Below are 13,437 nucleotides of genomic sequence, written 5' to 3' on the forward strand. Positions count from 1 at the left end.
TACTTTAAAAATAATAACTGTATTTAATCAAAAAAATTTATTTAATATTTTTATTTAGTCGCATTATGACTATAAATGTTTTACATATATAAATGATAATAAGAAATTTATAAACACGATACGAAAGGATAAATATCGTAAGTATGAAATACAACAAAAATTTATAAAAAATATATTGTTTAATTATATGATTGATTCCACGTACTTCTAATTACATGTGCACTTACAGTATAAACACTACCCTTTTATAGGATTCGATATAATTACACGTAAATATCATGTAATTTGAAAATTATATTTAGTACCCTTAATATTTATTTTTTTTCCTAACAAATAAATCAGTCCGATAGTTAAAATTTATAGAATTTTCTAATATTAGCAAAAATAAATAAAAATATACTTTTACTCATAATTAACTTATTAATAATTTATTACAAATCAAACAAATTTTTTACGATCAAATTATCTTTATATCTTCACCCTTACACTTATAGTTTAGTTAAAAAAAAAATTATCTGACCCCAACAACGTGCATGAGATGGGTGATGCGGACGAGCGTGGATGCATGGGATGGAAGGTCTATACATGTAGGCAACACCTATCTTTGATAAAATTAGATTTCTTAATGAAATATGATCATAGTGTTTGAATTTGTGTTTTGAGTATTTTATTTTGTGTTTTTTGGAGATAAAAAGAAAAACAAAAATAAGTAACTGTGTGTTGAAAATAGATTGTATGTTTGAATTTGTGTTTTGAGGTAATTTAAAATATTTTAAAACAAGTAGTGTAGTTAATGTTGGGATTTGAGAGACAAAAATCACTGTTCATTATCAAATCATGCATTTTTTATATATATATTTTTATATTAAATATGTAAATACATAATATATTATATTTAACGTTGTAACTTTAGGAGACAAAAATAACTATTTATTGTCAAATCATGTCTCATATATTATATATATAAGTGTGTATATACATATATCATATATAGAAAGTTGAAAAATTAAAAAAAAAACACATAAATAAGGCGTAAAACCACAAAAACAAACATTGAGTATGTTTTATTTTATTTTAAAAAATACGAAATATGAATCCAAACATAGTGCTAGGACCATGTTCTGATTTAGGTAAAAGTAAAACTAATTAATTTGTATTGCAGCCTAAAATTTTCCCCATGACACTGATCATAATTTCATTATATTTTCTAGTTATTCTTTCTTGTTTTCGATAAAATTATTCATTTTCAATCAACACAGTTGATTCCTATCCTACTTAAATTATTTATATTTCTTTATATTGTTGTATGGATAATTATATCGTCCTTTCTTAATATTTGGTATGATTATGCATAGATTTTATGTGGTTTAGAAAATTACGTTTAATACCCTTAAAATTTATTTTTATCTAATAAATAGATCCCTCAATTAGTCAAAATTCACTTAATTTATCAATATTAAACAAAAGAATTGAATAGAAAAATTGTATTTTTACCCGCAATTGAAGTAGTACTGACCTTTTGCAGATCAAATAAATATTTTTTCTGACCAAACTAATATAATTGTAGTTTTCTCAGAGAAAAATTTATTTAATATGTAATAAGCCGGTAATAAATCAATTGAGAGTAAATACGGATTTTTCTATTCAATTTTTTTGCTAATATCAACAAATTCGATGAATTTTAATTATATATTTATTAGATAAAAAATAAATATTAGTAATACTAAGGCAAGATATTATAATTATGTCATTGTTGTATTATATTTACATAATTATATTGTATGGTACCTATATCTGGCCCCTTTCTCCATATGTACAACCTTGACTTAATGCGCCGTGTCACACCCTATAACAGTCTCTAACAAGATTTTTACAGAGAGAGCGTTTCCAAATAAACCACTGTAAAAATTGGGGGAGAGCGAGAGAGTCTTTTCTTGTTCTTTTCCTTCTTGAGAACGAAAGCTCTCAATCCACGAATTTCCCCGTTTCACACTAAGTGCGTGTGATTGTGCGTGAAGAATTTTCCAACATACCATATATGTTGTGTTGTATGTATAGGTGTAGAGAGAGAAAGTAGGGGGGGTGGGGGAGTAGTGACATAGTGAGGGAAAAAGGAGGGGGAGGAGGTGAGGAGAGAGAAACACGTAAACGGATAGTGGCCAAGCGTACAACGAAGGATACAGGGACGAACACGACGCACCACCACTGTCGACGACGCCGTTTCGTGTCTCTTTCGCCAATTTACTAGTATTAATTTTGCGTCTGTCGTCCTCCTCCTACTATACATCAATGGATGAGTGCTCGGTTTGTTGCTGTTGAGTCTGTAATTGGCTCGATTTTTTGTGGGATTTTGGTTTTAAGTTTATTGACGATTTGGGTTCCCTCTTTCCCGAAATGGCGAGTTCTTTTGCCCCGGAATTTAGCTTGGCAGGGATTGACGATGTCCAAGATTTCCCATGGGTATGTATCTTTCTCTATCCGCGTGTGTGTGTTTGCGATGAATGCATATGTGGTCTGTAATTGGATGGTGGTGCATGGTGCAGCAGAGTGGAGAAGGATCATCAATGTCGTGGGAGAGGTACAAACATCTCTGTGATCTCATGCAACTGGGAAACAAGGCATTTCGTGAAAATCGATTGGATCAGGTTAATTGCTGCGCGTTCTCCTTGTTGGGGGCATTTTTGGTCTCTTAACTTTCTTTCTTGTTGTTGTTTTCTCCTTTTAAATTCTTATTTATTTCTTATTACGAAAAGTGTGCCTTTGTTTTTTTGAGAAAAGAAGTCTGTGTGGGTTGCAGTGTTTTCCTTTAGAACGGAGTTCGTTGAGAACATTGATTGGTCTTATGTGTGGTATTGGAATTTAATATAAGTATAGTTTTAAGTTGATTGCTTATTCGGATTTTATGTTCTCTATCCAATGAGGTTGTCTGTGTTGCTCTGTATGGTGTTCACCGAGCTTGGCATTATTGGAGAAGTAATCTCAACTTTCATGAAAGGAAATTCGGCTGTAAAGAATCTTACTGGTGCATATTTTCATTTGCCATTGCCATTTTGTGTGTCTCATATATTGAGGTCTTAGAGGAAACCTGCTGGAATAATATCAGGAGTTGCTGAATTATAATTGGTCGACACACTGATTGATATGTGAATCCGAAGAGATGCTGTACTTCTTGAGGGATAGACTGGATTATCATGTTTCCATTCTTGGTGGCACACAGCATGCTAGAATCATCATCTACTTGTTAATCCCATCATATTGTTGTTCTCATACTTTGGGGGCTACTGTGGAGAACTCTCCATAACGGCCTAGCTCTCTGCCGGGGGCTAATGTGGAGAACTCTCCCTAGAGGGCAGAAGCCTAATAAACCAATGCTGCATGAATATAGATGGCTGAAATGGTGAACTTCTCATCCCTGTGGAAGAAACAATCATGGTACTTCCATAATTACTGATTAGTATTAGCCTCTGGGCCAAGATAGTTACATCTCTTTGAAGGTTAGCCGACTTTGTTGGCTCATTTGGCACGTGACTGAGTCCACTTACTGATGGTTCTGATTTGGTAAAACGTGATCAAGTAACAACTTTAGGACTTAAGAAATGTTATTTGTCAATTTCTGCTGTTGGTTGAAGATTTGGATCGCATGGTGTGAACAGATTCCCTATATGCTATGTTTTGGGCTTATCAACATAATCTAGGTAGCATTTATTGTGCTCCGTCAGACAGATCAATTTTTTTCATTTGGAGAGAACATTGGGTGGGGGACTAGGGAATGACGGCTGACTTTCTATAGGAGTTTTAGTCTACTGGATTATAACGGGTTCATCTGCTCCTTGGGAATGCCCCTGTGTACATGCATTTTCTGCTTTTTCCTTTGTAATTCCTCTTTTCATGTTTGGAAGACAGAATAGTAACATCTTTTCGCAATGATTGCCAATATTTGATGGAAAACATCAGACTTTCCTATCTGTCTGGAAAAGTTGAGAGCATGCTACCCGTGGTCATCACAAATGAAGTTGTTTAATGTGTTGCCTTAAGACTCTGTACATATTCTATCTGTGGTACCTAATGTCCTAGTTCGGACGACTCTCTTTTTTTTTTTCTTTTATTCTTCAGCCTGAGGTTAATATATACTCTTTAATAAAATTAGAGGGCCTTAAGGTTTGTTGGTAGTATTTTATGCAAATGAGAAACATATTTGTGTTTTATGGGGACTTAAACTTTGGTGATAGTTATTGATGTTTTTTTGTAATTGTGCACTTGTGAGTATTATAGTACGCCTTTTACCCTGACTCTCATCAATTAGCTTGTGCTGGTGACCAGCAAATAAAGGAAGCTTTTCAACGTGAGTATTGTGCATTATTTAATACATTGATTTTACATTGAATTGTTAGGCTTAAGCTTTATCAAGTGAACCCATGCTAAATGGCATTAGCTCAATCTGATTAACATTGTTCATATAGTTAATGAAAAGCAGAATACTACTTATTGTGCCTGTCTGGCCTATATATTCTCCATGTATAGCCACTTTGGCATGCATGAAATTATTACTGTCCAACTTAAATAATATCAGGTCTTTTAATGATATTTCCTGATTACATGCGACCTGAAACTTTTATTTCCTGACTTACATGTTTGCTATTTTCCTCTTTGGTTTTGTTTTTCTTCAGGCCATTGAGTTTTACTCAAGAGCCAACAATATTAAACCAGGTGATCCTATTATTCTAAGCAACCGATGTGCTGCATATCTGCGGTAAGTCGTGGCTAACCATGATCTCTTATTTGCATGTCACAAGGTATTCTTATTTATAATATCTGAGTCCTGCCTATTTCATTGGCACCCATGATCATTAATTTTGTGCTTCATGCTTCTTGTAACTGCGAACTTCCTCCAGGATCAGCCAATTCCTTAAACACAGGCCTCCTTCTGCTTCGGAATACCGGCCATTGAGTGGGTTGGATCCAACAACTCATGCCGGCGTATGTTCCAGTACTTTTTGTCTTCCCCATTTTACATTTTCTTGCCTCGATATTATTCGAACAGTCTTAGTAATTTAATTTGTTATCCTTACTTTAGCTTGCGTTGAAGGATGCTGAGAAGGTGATGAGTTTGCAAAGTAACTTAGCAACATCCTACATTCTCAAGGCAAATGCACTCGTCCTGGTGAGAAAGCCCCGCCTCTTGGTTCAGTTTGCTTCATTATTTAGTTGTGGATAATATGCAAAGCTACTAGAAACCTAATCTATTTTAAAGATAATTGCTTTAATTATTATGCTTGTATTATTCTTATCAATTCATGATTAATAGTTATTTGTATCTCTAACTCATGTACATATTAGCTACTAATTGGATAGTCCCTGCAATGTTCTATCTATTGCCTGTTGTGGTTGTTCTCATGTCTGGCTTTATTTGGCTTCACGGTGCTTGAACATTGTGCTATAGTGCATGCTTTTATATTTTCTGGCCTCAATAATGCTCTCAACGTTGATATTCAACCTGATATTACTTGGCAGTTGGAGAAGTACGAGCTAGCTCGAGATGTTATATGTTCAGGCCTTCAGATTGATCCTCAAAAGTAATACAGAGATTTTTTTAAGATGGATATATCCTAACCTGACTGGTTTGGTACTAGTAATGCTTTTTATTTATGGAATCTGTGAGTAATCAATGAAATGTTTCACTTGCAGCAATTCTCTTCTGAATTTAGATAGGTTAACAGCCAATACATTTACAAGGAGAAACCATATAAAACCACAGCGCACTGATGATTATGATTGCACTCTTTGTTTGAAGTTACTGTATGAACCAATCACAACTCCTTGTGGGCATTCTTTCTGCCGGTCATGCCTTTTTCAGTCCATGGACAGAGGTATTGTTACCTGTCTTTTCTTCCTACCTTTTTCTGTTCTTTATTTTCAAATAAAAATCCTTTATATCTCATTTTTATTCATATTTTGGATTAAATAATTTCAGGTAACCGATGCCCATTGTGTCGTACAGTTCTATTTATTAGTCCCAGAACGAGCGCGATCAGGTGAGTTTTTCTATGTTTTAAAAAGGTAGTAACATGTCTGCCATCTTCAGTCTATCTCAAGTAGTTATATACGCCACACACATGGCCACTAACTAAATTTTGCCAAGTGTGCGGTCATACTGCTCGTTTTGCAGAAGACAGACAACATTTTTATAAAGGAAGATGAGTGAAATTTAACTTGCTAAACTCCAGGATTGAGGAATTTTTAATATAAAGACTAGCAAATAAGCGTGTAGAGGGCCTTTCCTTGAGTTTTTTGTTGTTTGCATCTAAATGTTCCTTGTGAAAATATGACAGGAAATGTTAATCTGAGTTGCATAGTATCAGTAAGAAAGTAGAAGAATGCTATGTGTAAGGCAGATATAACTTATCAGTTGATTGGATTTTCCAGTGTCACATTGAACAACATCATACAGAAGAATTTTCCAGAGGAATATGCAGAAAGGAAATCAGAGCATGACAGTCTAACCTTTCCTGGTGTTGATTTGCTGCCTCTTTTTGTCATGGATGTTATCTTACCATGCCAGAAGTTTCAACTTAACATATTTGAACCTCGTTATAGACTTATGGTGAGCTGATCAAATTAGTTGTACATGCTGTGTTAACCAATTTAACATGTTTGCTTTAACATTATAATTTTTAAAGATATCAAATAATCAATGTTTCTCAAGTCGGATAATTTAAGCTGTAACATTAAGTGGCAAAGTAATATCTCATTACTGCCTGGCAGAGGGGCAAGGACCTAGCTTCAAGTCCTGGAGCCACCCAAATATGAAAATTTCTCGTGCGTGTATGTGAGAGTGTGCTGAGAACGTTAAATGATAAAATAAGGATTTGTTCAAAGACCATTTTCAATTTTATAGTCTTTCAAATTATGTTCTCCGAGTGTGTTCCAAATTCAATATAATTGTTTGTCTTTCAAATAGATGATAAACCGGGGAGCCTCCAACCATGGAAAAAACATCCTTTTCATGTTAAAAATGAACATATGAAATACATAGCATTTTTAATCTTTCACTATCTAGTTGCCTTTTTGTTGGCTGATTTGAGGTGCCATTATGAATGGGTTGAAACAGGTGAGGAGGATAATGGAAGGAAACCGAAGAATGGGAATGGTAAATTAATGCTAATTATTTCTTAGTTTTTTATTTATGAAAGTGTTTTGGTCATATATACTCACTTTTCCTGCCTGTGGCATCTTCATATGGTGTAGGCTGTAATTGACTCATCTTCAGGTTCAATAGCTGATTATGCATGTGAAGTGGAGATTACAGAGTAGGTGACTTGGAGGAGTTGTGTTATAGTTTTCTGAGTTATTTTAGAACAGATATATTATTTCATGGATTGCTTTGATTGGCACTTCAGGAACATAGATGATGATTACATTTCGTTCTTAATGCAGTTGTGAGCCACTTCCAGATGGGCGTTTCTTTTTAGAGGTAAAAATATAAATAAGCTTCACTTACTTTCTATTACTTTTCTTGTGTTGTGCAGTAACAACGAAAAATTTATATTATGAGTTCTGCACTATTTGTGTCAGTGTTAACTACTTTGCCCCCATAGATCTCTGACCTCTGATTTTGTCATGTATGAGATTGAATCTTTGTTCTATTCTGGCTTCTACAAATTTTAAGTTTAAATGGGTCATTATACCATAGTCAAAAGCTAGATATTTCAGTCTAAGCAACTATTGGGCGCAGGTCGAAAGTCGCCGGAGATGCCACATCATTCGAAATTGGGATCAAGATGGGTAATTTCCTTTACTGTCCAGTGCGTCTGCAATATATATTTACATGCATATGTTTCTCTGCGGTATAAGCTTCTTTAATTGATTTGTTGTTTATATTACCACCATATATGAAGGTACCGCATTGCTGAGGTTGAATGGGTTGAGGACAGCTATCCACCCGAGGGAGCCGAGAGAGATGATGTAAGTGCTAAATTTTAAATCTGACATTATAGCGCTCACTTTTCAGGGATACTGGTGCTTCTGTATGAAATGAATTCAAATATGTAGAAGTACCTTCTGATATTGAGTGTACTAAATTGTGTCGCATGTTGGATTTTCCTAGCTTTTTCATTAAATTAAATCTGAAAAAAAAAAAAACACTTAATGATTGAGAAATTGTAGGAAAAAGAATAATCCATTTCCTCAAGTGACAGTAAGATTACAGAATGCTTCTGGCATCTATCCTTTCTGCCTTTCCATTTTGTATTGCTTGTTTGTTCAGAAGTTTTAAATCATTCTGTGCTTGCCTGTTCTGATGGAGGTGTCCAAGTCTGGTAGTTCTGGGTTTACTTGGATTTATTTTTCAATGCTGCAGTTACTAGATATGACAAATAAAGCAGCAGCATTTGCTCGCCAGTGGATAAAGGATGCACAAGAAGCAGCGCAAGGAGGTAATTACCAACACAATTTCTTTACTGAATATCTTTGTTAGTTTTTCATATTTTTATTTTCCAGCATGATGATTCTACCAATTCTTGTTGATTTCTGAGAAAGAAGTTGCTTACAGATAGAATACGGCTAGCAGAGCTTTTTAAAGCAGAGGGAATGATGCCCGCCACACGGGACCCTGAGCGCTTCAGTTTTTGGGTATACTTCTTAGTGAATATTCTAGTCAATTCTGATGTAAACCTTGTCATTTTGTTAATGATATATAACATTGATGCAGCTTGCAACGTTAACAAATCGTAGACCATCAGAAAGATTAGATCTCCTTCGGATAAGAGATACAAAGGAGGTATTAGTGCTGACTATATATACATATATATGTATATAGTAATGTATTGCTTTTTTATGTGTAGAAATTTATATGTTGATACGGACTATTTGAAATGGGATTTTTGTAATACTTTTAAAATTATGGTCTAGCGAGTCAAATTTATTGGGTCTTGGGTCTGGGATAGGTCGAGACTCTAGTCCCAGTAAACTCACAATTGATCTATAACATGTTCCATGCCTACCAAAGCATCACAGTCTTAGCATGCGCCTCGTGGTTTTTCCGCAGATAAATTTATCCACCATTACGTTTTATAGTGTTATTATGTCAAGTTCATCTTCTTTGGTCTCAGATTAGTTGCTTTTCATGTTTTCTAGATGCTCTACAGATCAACTTAGTAGGTGATCTTTATGAAGTCATATGGGTACCTTGAGGCAGCACCAAATATAGATGATTGTACCATCTGCCATGCATTTACTGAACTTGGATCTGTTTCACATTTTGTACGTTCTTTTTTGTTCATTTTCTTCATCATACATCACCTTTATCTTTCTGGAATTTTCTTGCAGAGGATTAGACGAGCACTTCTTTATATGAAGGCGGAAGAGCAAGGATGTAGACTGCAATAAAGACGATCAATTATGTAACATGTATTCTTCGAAAATTTACAATTGTTAATACACCTTTGTTCATTTACAGGCTATTCATATTCTTTGATCCACATCTAGAAGTGGATCTCTCCCTACCTTCAGAAATTGGGATAAAAACAAAGAAAGAGGAAGAAATATACATGTTGCTTTTGCGAGAACCTACATTCCTACTGTAAAAATTTTTACCAACATACAATAAATATTTGATGATTATAATCGCTGTAATTTGCAGTTGCATCATTTAAGATTCCAGCATAGTAGCTATGAACTTCTATTTGAATGCAGTGGAATGTAGATACTTGGAGATTATTGTGGAAAATGATTGATATGAAGAATGCAGGAGCTAAAGTTTCTTGGGATGTTGTGTTGTGTCCCAAAGAGGAAGGCGAAATGGGGTTAACATTCATTCCTGAATGGAAGAAAGCTATCATCATGAACATATTTATAGGAAGCTTCTGATTACTCTGATATGGTAGACGACCTCCAAACTTTATGCCATGATTTCTGGGCTAATTTGTTAGATGATTTCAAATCTTTAATTTTGGAGAAGTCTTGCCAAAAACGTTCCCCGTAACTCCTGGACTAACTTGTTCAAGCAACCATGTTGAAATCCTATTAGCCCCAGGTTCTCTGTTAAATTTGTGTAACCTGGTTTTGTATTGGGGCAATTTTTGTTTTTGTTTTTGTTATTTTTTCTGGATGCTGCAGCTTATGGATTGTCTAGCGGCTGCCTCGTCGAGCGAATTTCTTTTTTAAAGCACAATGAACAGTTTTGTCATTAGGTATGGAAATTTAGGGGACTGATTAAGGGCCTTTCTCATGAAAAAGGTTCCTTCTTCCATCAGGTTTGAGTTCCCAGAGATTTAGAGGCTACTGTTTGGCTTTTGGATGGGAGACATCTCATGCTTCAATTGTGACATTAGGAATAAAGCTTGACCGATAAGACTTTTGTGTGTGGAATCACATATGTCAGTATGGTCTGCATAGCGTTCTTACATTGCCTGTTGGTTTAATTACCTTTGCATGAGATTTCTATTCTAGAAATCGTGTAAAGACTATGTTACCTTTTGGACAACTTTTGATTTCATTATATAGGGTTATTTTCACTTTTAATTCCAATTTTATGGGTCAGCACTTTTGGTCTCTAAATCCTAAAATTTTGACACTATTGGTCATATGCCATTTAATGTTAAGGAAATGGACTTGACAAATAAATGTTTTAATTACCTTATGTTTTTTAAGAAAAGATTAAAAATCCCCTGTGTTTTAAATAACGGCTAAAAAACTCCTGTATTTTGAAAAAAAAAAATAATAATTTTTTGATTTGTTTGACTAAAATACTTTTCTTGATTTTATAGAATTACCCTTCTTTATTTCTTTTATTTTGAGATTTTTTTGGTGGTTTCTCTCTCTCTTTCTCTCTAATTATTTTTAATACATTTATTTAAATATTAAAATATCAAACAAGTATGTCAAATTTAATTTTTAATTTTCAATAATTAAATTAATAAATTAAATAAACATTATATAAAAAACTAATATCTTAAAGTTTAATTTTTAAATTTAAATATATATGAATATAAATATTAATTAATTATAGCAATTATATATTATTAGTTAATTTAAAATAGAATTATCTAATATTGAAATATCAAATAATATGAGATTTACTCGATAATTAAATTTTCATACGCAATTCAACTTAATAGAAATTACTGCTTTCATTTGCCGACATTTTTTATTCTTAGTTTTTAATTTAACTTATTTTTTTAATAAATTATTTTAAGAAAAATATATTGCTCTTTTATTATTTCTTTATCAGTTTTTTTCTATTTCTATCTTCAATAAAATTAACTCATTTTTAATTTATGATTTTATCATTACTAAGTTGATTCCCAAACATGCACCTTACTTGATATGAAAATATAATTATACAATTAATTCAAATTTAGTTCACAACTAATGTAAGTATACAATCTCTTAAATCTTACTTTTACTTGTTGTCAATATTTATTTCCTATTTTATAGAGTTTTACTTTAATCAACCATGATAGATATGGATATAATTTCAAACTTAAAATACTGCTGCTCATTTAGTATAAGCATATAGATATCATTTGTATATAATGTAATATTATTATGTGAACAGAAATCTAGTGTTCATTACTGACATTATCTTTGTTGTGTTCATTTAATTTTGTTGAAATCTGTTAACATCACAATAAAGTCTATAGACCATTTAGACAACCCATGCAGTTGGATTGCAAATTGGATTACGGTTATGAAATCAACTGATGAATGTTGGGTTTAAAATGTTCCAAGTCAAGGACCTCGAGATTGGGCATCAAGTATCCTATGGAGACTTGCACTAAGCATCGTATTCATTTGATAAATGTCGTGTTCCATGACGAAAGATGTTGGACATCTATACGATCTTAGTGGGTTGGTTTACTAAATGTCAAATCGACTGAACTAACTCGTGGGGATCGTTATATGGAAGCCTTAGAGACTTGATCGGTATATAAGTGGATTCCCCAGCTCTGATAATTTGGGAGATAGTCCTCAAACTTAAGGAACCACGTAGTTACATTCATACAGTGACTGTATTTTAGATATGGTGAGAGGTGATTGCATTACAAATACGGTCATCATAACCCTTATATAGTTCGGTTAGAATATAAAGTATGGACGGTGAGTTTTAAGAAGAGGATACATCCCCTATTAGTCTGTGATAGCGGTATTTCCTTATGCACTTGGAGATGAGTCAGCTATGTCGAGAAATTAAGTGAAACACAATCTCAAGTATGAAAGCATATATGTCTAGTCCAAAATAAAAACTTACACCAAATTTCATACCCTAGACCGAGGCCGAGAGACGATAGACAGAAAGATCATACCCACAAAAGAGTTTGGGAGCCCAAACATTCACACATATATTTACCTAGTCTTAGATGGCCAACTATAATAGCGAGCTTTCATGATCAATAGTTCAATAAGGATGATTAGTTACACTTAACTTTATTGGAAAGACCATACCCACTAACTTGATATGATCAATGAATAACTTTTATTGTTTACGCTGAACCCTTTTTCGTTAGGAATTTATTCAAAAATATTGATAAAATTTTAATTTAACACTTGTAAAAATAAAAAAATAATAATTTAACCTCATTCTATGACATATGCCTAAAAATATTAATTGAGTGATGTAATTTTAATTTTTTATCATCAGTTCTATGGTTAGCATTTTATGTCCTGCCTAACCCTACATGAAAATTATAAATATATATGAAAATGTATAAACACAAATATAATATATAATTACAAATATAATAACTATACGGACTATTTATTTATTTTGTACAATAAATTCAAATTTAAATAAATCTATATAATATTCATAAATACCTCAATGTAGGTCCTGGATGATCCTTTGCTGTTATGCTTATTTCCTCTTTAGTAGTTAATTTAGCATTATTAAATTTTATATTTTGTGGATATAATTATGTGATTTATAATCATCTATTTATAGATTTAATATTAATAGTGTGAAAAAATAATATACATATAAGATGTTTATTATACTTTAGTTTATAAAGATAAAGTTTAATTTTAGCTAATTATTCAGGCAAAACGTTATTGTTTAGTTGATGATATTTATGGTCCCATATGTTAAAAACAAGAAATAAAAAAAAGAACAAAAGAAATTCTATAAAAAACTAAAGCAGGACTTACCTAAGTTGTGAAACGCCTAATACCAAGCTATTCTTTGTCCCATCTTTCTGAAGTAATAAATGGGTAGGGGTCTGCCAAACTCCCCGTCTAGGCACAGGCGGCTTTTTCGAAAAAAGAAAATCTTTGTCCCATTTTTAAATTATTTATATTAATATAAATAATAAAGTAATTTTTTTCGATAACTGTAAATTTTATTAAGTAAAGGGTACAACCGTACAATACAATAATGTTCAAAGTGCGGTTTCTCCCTAGACAGATCAAGGGATACGCCATAATTTATAAAACGCACAAAAACTA

The 13,437-nt window shown here is 32.9% G+C and overlaps 1 protein-coding gene across 3 annotated transcripts; it reads left to right on the forward strand.

The window, feature by feature from the left end:
• The first annotated feature begins 1,908 nt into the window (after positions 1 to 1,908).
• Positions 1,909 to 9,630, forward strand: LOC105157950 (zinc finger (C3HC4-type RING finger) family protein). Of its 3 annotated transcripts, none has more exons than XM_020692778.2 (18): positions 1,909 to 2,460; positions 2,544 to 2,645; positions 4,668 to 4,750; positions 4,893 to 4,977; positions 5,075 to 5,161; positions 5,512 to 5,573; positions 5,686 to 5,867; positions 5,972 to 6,032; positions 6,424 to 6,601; positions 7,109 to 7,147; positions 7,246 to 7,307; positions 7,435 to 7,471; positions 7,733 to 7,782; positions 7,896 to 7,962; positions 8,357 to 8,432; positions 8,549 to 8,628; positions 8,708 to 8,776; positions 9,144 to 9,308. In XM_020692778.2, exons 1-18 carry the CDS (start codon positions 2,395 to 2,397, stop codon positions 9,186 to 9,188), a joined length of 1,431 nt encoding a protein of 476 aa, XP_020548437.2. In that variant the 5' UTR covers positions 1,909 to 2,394; the 3' UTR covers positions 9,189 to 9,308. The 3 variants fall into 3 exon arrangements, with proteins under 3 accessions (XP_020548437.2, XP_011072801.2, XP_011072802.2); XM_011074499.3 differs by lacking the exon at positions 9,144 to 9,308 and adding an exon at positions 9,325 to 9,630 and having other exon boundaries at positions 1,914 to 2,460; XM_011074500.3 differs by lacking the exon at positions 9,144 to 9,308 and adding an exon at positions 9,325 to 9,630 and having other exon boundaries at positions 1,914 to 2,460; positions 2,547 to 2,645.
• Positions 9,631 to 13,437: the final 3,807 nt, after the last annotated feature.

This window comes from Sesamum indicum, linkage group LG3 (assembly GCF_026168435.1).
Source record: "Sesamum indicum cultivar Baizhima isolate 11 linkage group LG3, ASM2616843v1, whole genome shotgun sequence".
NCBI classification, from domain to species: Eukaryota; Viridiplantae; Streptophyta; class Magnoliopsida; order Lamiales; family Pedaliaceae; genus Sesamum; species Sesamum indicum.